At 35.5% G+C, this 13,404-nt stretch overlaps 2 protein-coding genes and 1 pseudogene across 3 annotated transcripts in view; all 3 read left to right on the top strand.

Annotated features, from left to right (window-relative positions):
• On the top strand, nucleotides 1,286–2,343 carry LOC104736787. The gene is made up of 3 exons (XM_019234486.1): nucleotides 1,286–1,386; nucleotides 1,876–1,924; nucleotides 2,129–2,343. The coding sequence occupies exons 1-3, from the start codon at nucleotides 1,289–1,291 to the stop codon at nucleotides 2,288–2,290; spliced, it is 309 nt and encodes a 102-aa protein (XP_019090031.1). The 5' UTR covers nucleotides 1,286–1,288; the 3' UTR covers nucleotides 2,291–2,343.
• LOC104738247 lies at nucleotides 5,514–6,507 on the top strand (annotated as a pseudogene).
• Nucleotides 8,876–13,404, top strand: part of LOC104736786 — a 6,007-nt gene continuing 1,478 nt past the window's right edge. Inside the window, exons 1-2 of one of the 2 annotated variants that reach the window (XM_010456845.2) lie at nucleotides 8,876–10,093; nucleotides 10,248–13,133. In XM_010456845.2, coding sequence (XP_010455147.1) covers nucleotides 10,338–13,133 — 2,796 coding nt within the window. In that variant the 5' untranslated portion in view covers nucleotides 8,876–10,093; nucleotides 10,248–10,337. Of the gene's footprint in view, nucleotides 10,094–10,247; nucleotides 13,218–13,404 lie in introns of both variants that reach the window. The other variant, XM_010456846.2, reaches the window with a different exon arrangement.

Genomic DNA, 13,404 nt, shown 5'->3' with positions numbered 1-13,404 from the left:
ACATCGTCTTCCTGAGTACGAGACAGAGCACAACCCTGTGCACTAAGGTAAATGAATAACAGATTAAAATTTTCCGATGTATTGAAAGGATCAAGTGTAAACAATGCAACTGCAACATTCAGAATTTCCAACATTCAGAATTTGACCCCCAAACTAGTTTTAGATATGCTTAGTATACTAACTAGCTCTCACACAAAGGCAATCAAAAGTAACAACGAGATACAGATGTTTAGGCCACCAATTACATGCACGATGTTGGAAACCTACGGACAACTAAATATTGATTTCCAGGCAAAGCAAGAGTCTTGAAACAGATGAAATACAATGAGAATTATGTGATTAGATACACTCAATTTTAACGCTTGTGTTAGAACAATACCTAATTACAACTCTTGTATTAGATAGACTTAAATGAAACACTAAATTTGTAAAATCTAACAACATGTAATGAAAGGTCTTCGGTGATACCACAACATGCTCATGCCACGGCGTTGCTTCCGGAGAGGAGAAGGTCGTTCCTTCCCCAGATGAGAAGGTTGTTGCTTCCCAGAGGAGAAGGTCGTTGTTTCCGGAGACATCTTTAAATCCACATCGGTAGCTTGCGTGGTCACTGGTTTGAAAAATTGATGGAGGAGAAACACACCAGCGAGGAAAGCACACGCAAACAAGAATGCGAGAATAGCAAGTATCATATCCATTGAAGAAAATTATCAAGTAGCAAGTGTAGAGAAGTGCAAAAGCTCTGTTTCTCGTCGATAATCGACGGTCCACAGTCCACCTAAATTAAATTAATCATGTTATAGGGTGGCTTTGAAAAAGGCTATTATGTCATAAGATACTCCCAAATATTACTTTTGATACTGAGTTTGACATTCTGAGCTGACATTTGAGAGAGTCCAATCTTACTTTTGTAAAAGAACCTAAAAAGAAGTAATTGAAATTTATGACCCACTCATAATATTAAAAAGAAATTTATTAAATGAAAAGGAAAAATAGAAAATTTATAAAGTAACTAACTCACCTGGTCACGACACGTGTCAAGTAAATAGATCAGATTTTGATTTGTGTTTAATAAATTTCTAATTATATATTGACGGGTTTTTAGTAAACCAAAATTAGTTTCATGTTTTAACCTTTTTAATACATCGTCATTTTTCCATTTTTTATTGCATCAAAAGTAGAGTTGGAAGGAAGATTTGACGTCGACGAGACCAAACGAAAGAATTGACGTCGACGAGACCAAACGAACTTATTATTCAAACTTAGAGAATAGAGACTCGAAACTTTAATGCAAAGCGGGATCTCAGGAACTTTGTTTCTTGTGAACATTATTAGAACCCATCACGACAACTCTAACACCGTCGTCGGTTTCTTCCTCTTTTCCAGGTTTTCTTCTTATTTCTAATTAATTTGTTTGGCGCTTGGAAAATTAATATCTTGAGGTGAATTAATTTGTTTTTATTTTATAGATTAGAAATTTTGATATCTGTTGTAATTCTGTTATTGTTTGAGATCTTGAGGTGAAGTAAAAAGGGAAGTGTTGGCATTTTTTCTCATCTAAATTTGTCTATTAGAGATCTTAGAACCCATCACAAATATCTTTTCCAAATTTTTTGTCTTTAGTTCAAAAAAACTGACTTTTGACATTTTGCTTCAGAAATCCTGGTCATAGCAATCATTGTTCACATAAGCTGATCGCATGAACAGTCAGCAATATCTTTGTAGCTCTCTCTGTTCTTAGTGGTAGCTAACTTATTTGTGCGGATTTGAACTTCTTAAAACCTTAAGAACCATAAAGCTTGTGACTTTAGTGAACTTGGTGATACTCAAAAAGATTGATGAAGTATGTTTGACTATATTTTTTTATTGTTGCAGATTTGGTCAGACAACTCCTCGACGAACGCCAATATTTTCTGGCAACCCGGTATGTATTTTATTTCAACCTGAAGTGCAGCTTTTCTCCCATAGTGTTCTTGAAAGAAGAGATCATCAATCTTAGATGCTCTCCCAAGGATAAGAGATGATTTGATTCACATGTTAAAGCTTGCTTCTGATTTATATATCTTTCCAAACTATATATTCTATTGTCATTGATGGTTTATATTTTGTATTCTATGTTGGATTCTAGGCTGAAGATCGAGATGGTGCAAAACTGAGAGAGATAATTGAATTCATTGAAGAGTTCCAGCTGAATTTAATTAATCCGAATGGTAACAACGGATTTGATAGTGCGGTACGATTGAAATGTGGTACGGGCGGGACAAATGTATTTGCAAACAAGTGCGGTTAATGCAAAATAAGCAGTATAAAATAATGCTTGATTGGTGAAAAACTATTTGCAGTGCGGATATCATATTTTTTTATTAATAACAAGTATAATTATATATTTTAATTTGTTTTGTATTAATAAAAAAATATTTTATTTTTGTATTTGTTTAATATAAAGTATAATTGTATCATAGATTTTGTACAAAATATATTTAACATAAGTGAACATAATTGTATAAAACATAACATAAATAAATATATTTAACTCTAATAAAAATTCTTATAGATTATTTAAATTACTGTTTGGATTATATCTTACTTGGATTTGTATATTTTGTCTACTATAATACTATTTGTATGAATAAATTAGTAAATGTTTTGTAAATGTTATTAAATTAAAAAAAAATTAAAATACATAATATACTCCATGTACTAAGAAAAATATTTATTTATTTATAAATAAAATACATAACTTTTTCTTGTAATAAGTTTTTGAATTTTAAAAATATAGATTAATAAATAACTTTTTCTTGTAATAAGTTTTTGAATTTTAAAAATATAGATTAATAAACATTGAACCACATTACCACTTTGTATTAATTAATAAACAATTCCAAATATAGTAAACATGTTTGTAATAGATGGGTTGAAATTCTACAAAATGTAATCATAAATTATTAGTTATAGGTATACATACATTAAATCATTTATGAAAATTTTTAACAATTGAAAATATATAATACATTTAGCATAGAGTCATTATTAAAATATGTGTTGAATATTTTACCTTTATTTAGCTGACCTACTTCTGTAAAAAGGAGAATGACGATGAAAATATTGTTCCAATAAATTTTTTGGAATCATTTATTTCAATCATAAGTAAAATATAGTATAAAATTTATTGTTAGATATGATAGTGTATCTAAGTTAAGATAAATAAGTTATTATCAACTTTTTGGTGAGAATATATTAGTTGTTGAAAGTCTTCAAAATAGTACATTCTAAATTTTCTCTTATATATAATAACTAAAAATCAATTTAAAACTGTATTTGTAGGTATGGCTAACCACCGAAAAACCACAAATTTGTCCGTGCAAAAAGATACAAATTTTTATACAGAAAACATCGGCACATATAAAGTTACACATTTGTCTAATTTTTAGTTAGAATTTAGAACAAATTACTCAGATGTTATAGAAAAGTAGGAATACTGCTGGTATATTATACATTTTCTAAAAATTACTATATTTAGTGTTTTGGGTGTAATTACAATTAACACCCTGTCTTAATTTTTTATTTTTAATTCCGAAAATATTTAAAAATATATATAATATCAAATGATTCCACGTCATTATTGACAGTGAACATTTCATTTATATTACTTCACGGCTGAGTTATAATACTTAAGGGAAAACGAAAGGTCTCGTAGATTCATATGATGGCTGAGTTATAATGCTTGGTGGCTAACTTATAACAAGAAATAAAAGTAAACAGCTGAATTTTATTACTTGACGGCTGAGTTATAATACTTAAGGAAAAACGAAAGGTCTCTTAGATTCATATGACGGTTGAGTTATAATACTTGGTGGTTGACTTATAACAAGAAATAAAGTTGAAGTAAACGGCTGATTTATATTATTTAACGGTTTATTTATATTACTTCACGGCTGAGTTATAATATTTAAGAGAAAATGAAAGGTCTCGTAGATTTATATGACAGCTGAGTTATAATGCTTTGTGGCTGACTTAATAGCCATTTCATCCTTCCTCTCGATCCGTCCTTACCACTAATTTCGGTAGACTTTTTTCCGAACACTACACAAAGAGACGTAGCTGATCGATTTTCCATATTCCCAAAAAAGCATTGCAACTCTTGATCATTGGAGACATAAATTGATTTACCATGCGACATATGTTTCAGTGCCTTGTTCGAGAACATGTAGATCAACTTTAGCTGATGGCTTCACGCGTTATATCCGTAGTCATCGAGAACAAGCTTCAAAAGCTTGTTGTGCATTGTTTTCGCATCTATCTGCACACTCTACACCCTCTATCGTCGGTGTTTTAATACATATTTGTGTTTATTTACCCATTTACCGGAAACAACAATTACCGGAACTGGATCCATGAAAGAAAATGAAGAAGAATGAGAAAAATTAATAAGGTGAAGAACAATGTAAAAACATGTAAATCCCTCACTTTTGAACCAGGGGAAGAACAAGAGTAAAAAAAAAAATGTTTCGTATTTCCTTAGAAGACGATGACATGGAATGATGGCATGGAATGATTACATGGATGATATGTCCGAAGTGGCAAGTCAGCCACCAAACAAACATGTAAATCAGCCTAATTAAATCAGCCATCAAACAAAAATTATAAGTCAGGCGCAACATGAATACTATTACAGTAATTAAAAACTAGAAAACGGCTGTCAAACTCAGCTGCTTAATGTCATAACTCAACTGAAAATTTGTAACTCAGTCATATCGTTTAATAAGTCGACTGTAACTAATTGATATTCTAGCAATTAATCTTTTGCTACTAAGTCAGCCGTAAAATGGCCGAGTTTTCCGATAAGGGAGCTTGTGACGGGTGAGTTATAGTTAATGACATCTCATAAGTCAGCCATTGTTTCATAACTCAGCAAGCCAGAAAAAGTTAATTCAGCTGTGTCGAAGTATTAACTCAACAAACTTTTTGACAACTCAACCATCGGGTAAAAACTCAGTAGTAATTATGGCTAAGTTTGGCTTAACTCAGCCATTTTCTCATAACTCAGCTATATTTTATTAAGTCAGCAGTTACTACAGGCTGAGTTATGCTCGTAAGTCAGCCGTTTTCTCATAACTAAGTCATTTTCCATAAATCTTCCGCAACATACTGTAACTCAGCTGTCATTACCGCTGTAACACTCTACGACTGATTTATTTAATACACGTCAGCGATTTTTGACGTGGCATCTGACGTGGCAATGACATTCTTTGTAATTACATTTTTCCTGTAACATAAAACAAGGACAAGATAAGTATAGAAAAAATACCCAGAATATGACAGTACTAAAACAAAGTTTTGTATGGTTCTGGTAATATTACCTAAAATGTATGACATATGAGTAAATCCCTAAAAATTAAGTACAATAATTTTTTAAAAAATTGTAGATCTAAGAAACTTTTAAATGGACTTATAGTCGAGAAAGAATATTTATTGATTTGTACGATCAAACAATTACCATGAATCGTTAACTCTTCAATGATCCTACACCCCTTGGAAGAGAGTTTTTGGTTGAAAATTCAACAAGGAGTTCAATCTAAATATAAACTATCAGTTTTTCAAAGAAAAACGATCAACTAAAAAGAAAATACAAGAAGTACAAGCAACTTCTGCAAAATACTATGGGAATTACAGTTGATCATGTTACATGCATCCGTTATATCTGCATCTGATTCATGGTGGAAATATCGTGAAGTAAGTATTTAAAATATCTTTCACAACCAAAACATATTTAGTAACTTTAGTATACATTAAAATTGTATACTAAAATGTTAGAATCTTATTAACATGTATGTAAGATTATAAAATCATTTAAATGAAAGCTGCCTGACATTTGGGATGTGATGCAACGTTGTTTCATTTTACATGATGTACAATCACAGTCTCAATACTCTGTGCACCAAAGAAGAGGGGAGTTAATGAATGAGGATATATATAATGATGAAAGTCAAGTTTTTGAGACACAAGTAAATGAAGACGTGTATCGTGTTAATATCAACGAAGAAACACGTCCCTCAAATGAGTTCACCCATGATCATTTACAACATAATTCTCCACATGCTCCTCCAATTCATACTCTTGCTTCAAGAGTTCAACAATAAGGTGGACTAAGACGTGGAAGTAGTTCACAAAGAGGGGTAGGAAGCTCACGAATCTCTACTTGAAGTGGTTCACGAGGAAGTCGTAGAAAACAATCTTTTGAGGCAACATTAACAGATACAATGAATGATTTCAGAGAGTTTCAGCGCCAACGTTTACAACAATTTTGTCCAAATTTGTTCGACCAAGATGATTACGAAGATCTTTGAATCGTTGGAGCTTCTGAGTGACACATATTTTTATTGGGCTTGCATTCATAAAATTAAAGAAGAATTTTGGCGTAAGTACTTTATTGATCGAGCTGAAAGAACCACGGAAGATAAGTTGCGTTTTTTACAAGCTTTAATTGGATATACACAGGACAAGTGAATTTGTGAGAAAGCGGTTAATCTCCAGTCAAAATGGTGGAAGTCCTAATCCACGCAACTTTACTTTCGGTAGTCCATATGGTAGTAATAATTCATGGGGTCAAAATTCGGGTGGCCAGTGAGGTCCGAGTTTTCAACATTGGGGTACACCTCCTAATGGACCACAATGGGGTCAGAGTTTTCAACAATGGGGCACACCTCAAAATGCACCACAATGGGTTTCTAATTTGAAACTATGGAGTACACCTCCAAATGCTCCGCAGTAGGGTACACCTCCAAATGCTCCACAGTAGGGTACACCTTCAACTGGTCTGCAGTGTGGTACACCTTCAATTGGTCTGCAATGGAGAATAGAACAAAATGCGCCTCAATGGACTTCACTACCAAGTACTCAACAATGGGGTTCATCACAAAATGCTCCACAATGTATTCCTCCAACAAATGTGCAGTATGGATTTTCACTAGGAACAGAAGTAGGGACTACCACAAATTCTTAACAAGGAGTTTCACATGAAATAGAAGTACCATCTTTCAAAAACGGTTTTAGAGGAGTTTCACCAGAAGTCGGTTTCACGAATTATGCATCGGGAGGGCAAACATCACGATCACGTAGACGAGGAGGATTATTCAGCATTTGGGGAAATAAAGAAGCACCAAATTTAAATGAAAATCAGCAAAGTGATTCAGGATCTGATGATTAGTTATAACATTTGTACTTTTTTGTTAAAAGTTATGTTATGTTATTATTATTATTGAATAATGTAATTTTCATCAATTTAATTTAGTTTTATGTTGTCTTTATAAAATTTCAGGCATTTCATTTATGTCAGTTGCGATCACAAGGTGCCCACAATCTAAACTACGATGAGAGAGTTGAGTTGTGGAATCTGGAAAATGAGCAATTTGAAGAGTTAATAATTCAGCCGTCATTGAGATACTATAATCGATATTTTGAAAGAGGTCCAATGCAAACAGCTAACGATTTAGGATGGAGAAATATATGGCGTTGATTCTAAGAAGATAATGTTGTATGTCTTCAGTTACTAAGAATGTCACTTGATGGTTTTAGAGAATTAATTGTGTGACAAGTTACAAATGAGTTATGGGTTACATCGAAGAGGGAGTGGCCATATTTTTACGAATATGTGTCCACAATGAAGTTCAAAGAGATGTTGGATTGCGATTTGGACGAACGCAAGAGACAGTGCAAAGAAATCTTTTTTGAAGTCCTTAGAGCAACTGAGTTACTTACTTGTGATTATATCAAGACTCCAACGAGACAAGAACTACGTCGAATTCCTAAACGACTACAAATGGATCAAAGACATTGGCCATATTTTAGTGGATTTGTTAGAGCCATGGATGAAGTTCATGTGTGTGTAAGATCATGTGGTGATTTGTAGGGACGATAACAAGTCTTTAAAACCTCTCGGACGTAGCAAACCAGCTGTCGGATATTGATGGGCTCACAAGCCTAGTGAAAATACGTGAGGTCCATTAAGTAAGGTGAACCCATAAACTAGGATTGGACATAAGATCCACTAAGAGGCGGTGTTCGGGCGTTACAAGACATCTAGAGAAACCCCCTGTTTACCAAGGTTATCAACCTTTCAATCCTTTCTACAGGAACTTCTTGCTACTGTTTGCTTTAAGTTGCTGGAGGATTTAAGTGTGTCACGTAATTGTATATATAAATTTGAAACGTTCCATTTTGTCTCTTTTTTTTTATTGTTTGGGTTGTCTTCTTTGTTTTGTTTAATTTGAATAAAAAGTAAACAAAACCTTACACTATGCTATGCTATGATCATTTTGTTTAGGCTTCTTAAATGTGTGTTTTTGGCATGTTGTGTATGTCCTATTAGGTCACAATGAAATTTGTTCTTTATGTGGAGAGTGAAGACTCATTGAACAGATTACTTTTGTTATTAAGTAAACCTTATTGAATTAAGCTAGAGGAATTATTTACTTTTGTTCAAATAATTAAGCTAGGAAATATCTTTTGCGTGTTGAATTATTTAATTAAGCTAGGACATACACAAGGACTATCTTTTATGTGACAATAATATATGTACAGCGCAAAATGTGGAAAGCAGATATCTTCAGCTTAAGAAATCAAAGTAAAAACAGTTGTAAATCTGATATAGAAGCAAAAACAAAATTCTGTGGAGAAATCATGGTACCAACTGAAAAGCCAAAACGAAAGTGTACACATACAATAATTTTTCTAATTATTTTATGTGTTTCTAACTTTCTATAGAGTTTTTTCTTTTTCTTTTGTTATTATTTTTTTCAAAATATATCTATTGTGCTACTGTTTGTAATACGTGAAAAAAAATTCTAAAATTTTATGTTGATGCCTATAGACCAATAAAAGATATACTACTGATGGATAAAAGGCCCAGTAGATACCCAAAATGAGTTGAAAAAGCCAAAGAGAAATTTGGCTATTGAGCTTTCTCTCTTCCCTCTCTCAATTTTTGAGAGAGAGAAAGCGATGCATAAAATTTTCCGATTGTCCAGCACCGTTTTCGTTTTCACGGTGGCGTGTGGCTGGCTTCCTTTCTGACATCGATGGTGAAGTTCACACCGTTGGTCGGCTTGCTTCTGGCACTTGTTGGCTCTTTAAGCAACGGTGGCTGGCATTCCTTCCGACAACGGTGGTCTCGTTCACACCGTTGGTTGGCTCAGTTCCATCACGGTTGGCTCTTTCAGCGATGGTGGCTGGCTTAGCTTTAGTTTTTTTTTTCTATCTTTTTTGTTTGTGTTTGAATAGTCTCTGCGATTCATGAGTTGTTGTTATTGACTTCGATAGCTTTCTTCTCGTTTAAGTTGCAGATCCTTGGGCTTCTAGGTTTATGGTGTAGATCTAATTTCTTGAAGATTGAAAAGTTATAGATTGAAGACGAAGATTAAGAAGTTTGGCTTTAGATGGAGTCATATTCTCAGCAAATTGGAATTCGCCTTGTTCTTTGGGCGTAGATCGAGATTTCTTTGTGATTTTCCAACGATTTCGGCCGGATTTGAAGTTTTCCGGCGACAGTTCCCTCTGTCGGTGATCGGAGACTCCAACCCTTCGACTTCCCACGTGTCAGTCATCATGTTTCTCTCTTGCCACGTAAACTGTGTTTCAATGCTTAATGATTACTCTTCAATCTTTGGGCCTATGGGCTTTTGTTTTATTTGACTTGTTTTTTAGGCTAGTTTATTTTGGTTTTAATGTTGGCCTGTTGTACTTGTACTTAGTTTGTAGTGTTGGCATGTTTACTTGGCTTTATATCCTCGACAAAACCCTTGCGATAAAAAAAAAAAAAAAAAAAATACCCAAAATGCGTTTTACATTTTATTATTAAAATAAAAATAAAAATCGATTCCCAAATTTAGTCTTCACTCAAAATCCTTTTTTTTTTGCTTTCTTCAATCGTTTTCCACCCATAAGATTTGAAACACTGCACTGAGCTGATGAACCCTAATTCCCACACCCTGAAACGAGAGCAATCCGAGTAGCGTTTCGATTGGGTCTTACCCAATCCCAAAGAACATTGTTGTAATCCGATATTTTTCGTCCTGGTTGAAGAAGATTTATCGAGGTCGTTTTTCTCAAACTTCCAATTTCGAATTTACTGTTTTTGTCTCTCTAGCCTCACTTTAATTCCAGGGTTTTAGTTTAGTTTCCTAAATGTGTAATTTGGAGTATGATGACTATTTTGCTAATGACAAATATGGCTACTTTTTTTGTTTCAGGAATTAGATATTGGTTCATTTGATGCCTTTGTTGTTGTTCTGATCTCTGAGAATTTAGCTGATTCAGGGAAAAGGTTTCTTGGTTTGAAAATGGACTGCACTAAGGAAGAGGCCTTTAGGGCAAAAGCATTAGCTGAGGATAAGATGAAGAATGCTGATTTTGTTGGGGCTCAGAAGCTTTTGTTGAAGGCTCAGGGTCTCTTCTCAGGTCTCGAGAGTTTACAGCAAATGCTAGCTGTATGTGAGGTCCATTGTTCTGCCGAGAAGAAAATTAAAGGTCTTGAGAACTGGTACGGTATTCTTCAGGTTATGCATTTTGCTGACAATGCTACAATCAAGAAGCAGGTCAGGAAGCTCTCCTTGCTTCTCCATCCTGACAAGAACCATTTTCCCGGTGCAGAGGCTGCTTTCAAGTTGGTTTGGGATGCTAACGGATTTCTCGCTGACAAGGATAAACGCTCTCAGTATGATATCAGGCGCAGGATCTATTTACGGTTTGCTAGTATCCAGTCGACTGCAAACTCTGGTGTACCTTCAAACAATGCCAGTGTTAGTGTTATCGACAATGTTACATTTTGGACATGTTGTGCGCACTGTGGCTATAGGTATAAGTACTTGAGAAAATATGTGAATACTCTTATGCGCTGTACCACTTGTCAAAAATCCTACATGGCCTACGACACTGGATTTAACAGAGCACCACCTAAATCAAGCACTGGTCAAAAAGAAGTTCGAAATCAGGGGCCGGGTAACACATCTGTGAATACAAATGTGGAGTCTACTGCTGCTCAACCACGAACTGTTGCAGCTGATGTCGATAAGAAAGAAACTTTCAGCGAGAAATTCAACAACAAGAATGGAGGAGGCGAGAGCAGAAAAACTGAAGCGAAAAAGTCCAAAGTAGAGGCTGAATCCATGAAGAATTATGCTGGATCACGTAATGAGGAAAAGAGGAAGAGTGCAGCTAAACTACACAAGCAACAACCTGAGGTTACAGAACCTCAAAGGGGTGCATCGAATTCTGTACCTGATGAGTCAGTTTCAAGGAGTGATAAAGCACCTTCTGTGAGAGAGGACAAGAACAAGAGACAAAAATGTGTTGAGGATCCCATGGAGAGGAATAATGTTGATGCCTCTGATATTATCAGGGATAAAGCGGATTCAAAATATAATAATAAGAGGAAATCTCCAAGTAGAAGCCAACAGAGTTCTTACGCGGAGGAGGTAGGCAGTGATGATTTCCTAAGCCCTCCAAAAAAGAGGTCAAGGTCAAACATTGGATTAAAATCTGAGCAAACTACAAAAAACGGATTCGGAGGTGTTGGATCATCTAAACGTCTTGATTCTGGTGGTTCATTTGCCCCTTCATGTGTGTCTAAAGGAAAAGCTAAGAAAAATTTGGATTCTGGATATCAAGAAATCTCATCAACCAAAGACAAGGATGGTGACAAATGTGAAGCAAATGGGGAAGGAGTGGTTATGGCAAGAACGATGGACAGTAACCACAACGTTAATGCAAAGATTTTGCCTGATCCAGAGTTCAATAATTTTGAACTGACAACAAACTGTTTTGCTGTCAACCAGGTGTGGTCTATGTATGATCCGACTGACAGTATGCCTCGGCTGTATGCTCGGATAAAGAAAGTGTTGGATTCTGAGTTCAAGATGTGGATTACGTGGATTGACCCACTGCATGAGGATAAAGATAACTCAATTCCCATTGCTTGTGGGACTTTTCGGGATGGTGATTCAGAAGAAGAAAACGACCACTTAAAATTTTCTTGTCAGATGTTTCACTTAACTGGCAACAATAGCATCGCCATATATCCAAGAAAGGGAGAAGTTTGGGCAGTTTTCAGAGGCTGGGATATCAGTTGGAGTGCTAACTCAAAAAATCATAAACAGCCTTATGAATATGACTTTGTTGAAGTTTTGTCTAATTTTAAAGATGACGTTGGCGTTGGAGTGGCCTATCTGGGAAAAGTGGAACGGTTTGTCTCCCTCTTTCGCCAAGAGGCACAGTATGGAGTTCTCCAACTTCAAATTCTACCAAGCGAGATGCTGAGGTTTTCGCATAAAGTCCCGTCATTCAAAATGACTGGAAAGGAGAGAGAAGGTGTTCCTCCTGGGTGCTTTGAATTAGACACTGCTGCTTTACCAGAAGAATTGTTCGAGGTTGATAATTCTAAGGCTGATGTTGGGTTGGATAGAGAAAGGCCGGATGGTAAAACTATTGGTCCTTTTCCTGAAGCTTCCAAGGTTGACATGCAGGTAGATAAGAGCAGTCCATTTGAAAAGAAACGTCCAAAATTCAATGACAATCATGGTTCATTCTCCAGTGAATCTGATGGTAGACGCACTAATCATGACATGAGCTCAGTGAAGAAGTCAAGAAAGAGTGTGAAAGCAGTAGATGACTTGAAACTGCGAAAATCTCCTCGTCTGTTGAGTCAAACAAACAGTCAAGTAACTTCACGGTCAGGCGGAGAAATAGCTGAGAAGAAGAGTGCTAAAAATGGCGAATACTGTGCACAACCAGGTGGGTTTTACAAACTGACAGGTATCCTAAAGAAACATGGGAGAAATGATGAATCATTGTCTCAGTCCAGCGGTAACAGTTTACTGACTCGGTTAAATGGTAGTGCTGCGAAGAAAAGCCCAGAACCAGAGACTCTTGTGCCATCCAATTGCCAAACCGAGAAAGAAAACAGTTTCAACTTTGAGAACCAGAGATCTTGGGACAAATTTCAGATTGATCAAATATGGGCCATTTATAGCAATGACAGAGAGATTCCCAGAAAGTACGTTCAGATCAAGGTAATCGACACTATCCCTGAATTCAAGTTACATGTAGCACCTCTAGAGCTGTATCGCCTTCCAGTACACATGGCACGACCCGTGTGCTGTGGCCGCTTCAAATTGAAAACCGGTAAAGCAGAAGTCCTTTCACCTAGCAGCTTCTCACATCAGGTTAAAGCCGTGAAGAGTAAAAAGAACAGATTCGAAGTATACCCAGGGAAGGGTGAGATCTGGGCTCTGTACAAGAACTGGAATACCACAAACTTTGCTGAGGCTGAAGAACTTGAGATTGTAGAAGTAGTGGAAACCGACAAGCAGAGGATACAAGTGGTGTCTTTGATTGCGAAAGAGTTCAATA

Source organism: Camelina sativa, chromosome 13, assembly GCF_000633955.1.
Source record: "Camelina sativa cultivar DH55 chromosome 13, Cs, whole genome shotgun sequence".
Lineage (NCBI taxonomy): Eukaryota > Viridiplantae > Streptophyta > Magnoliopsida > Brassicales > Brassicaceae > Camelina > Camelina sativa.
The sequence above is the reverse complement of the archived record's forward strand: the minus strand, read 5'-3'. Positions and strand labels throughout refer to the sequence as shown.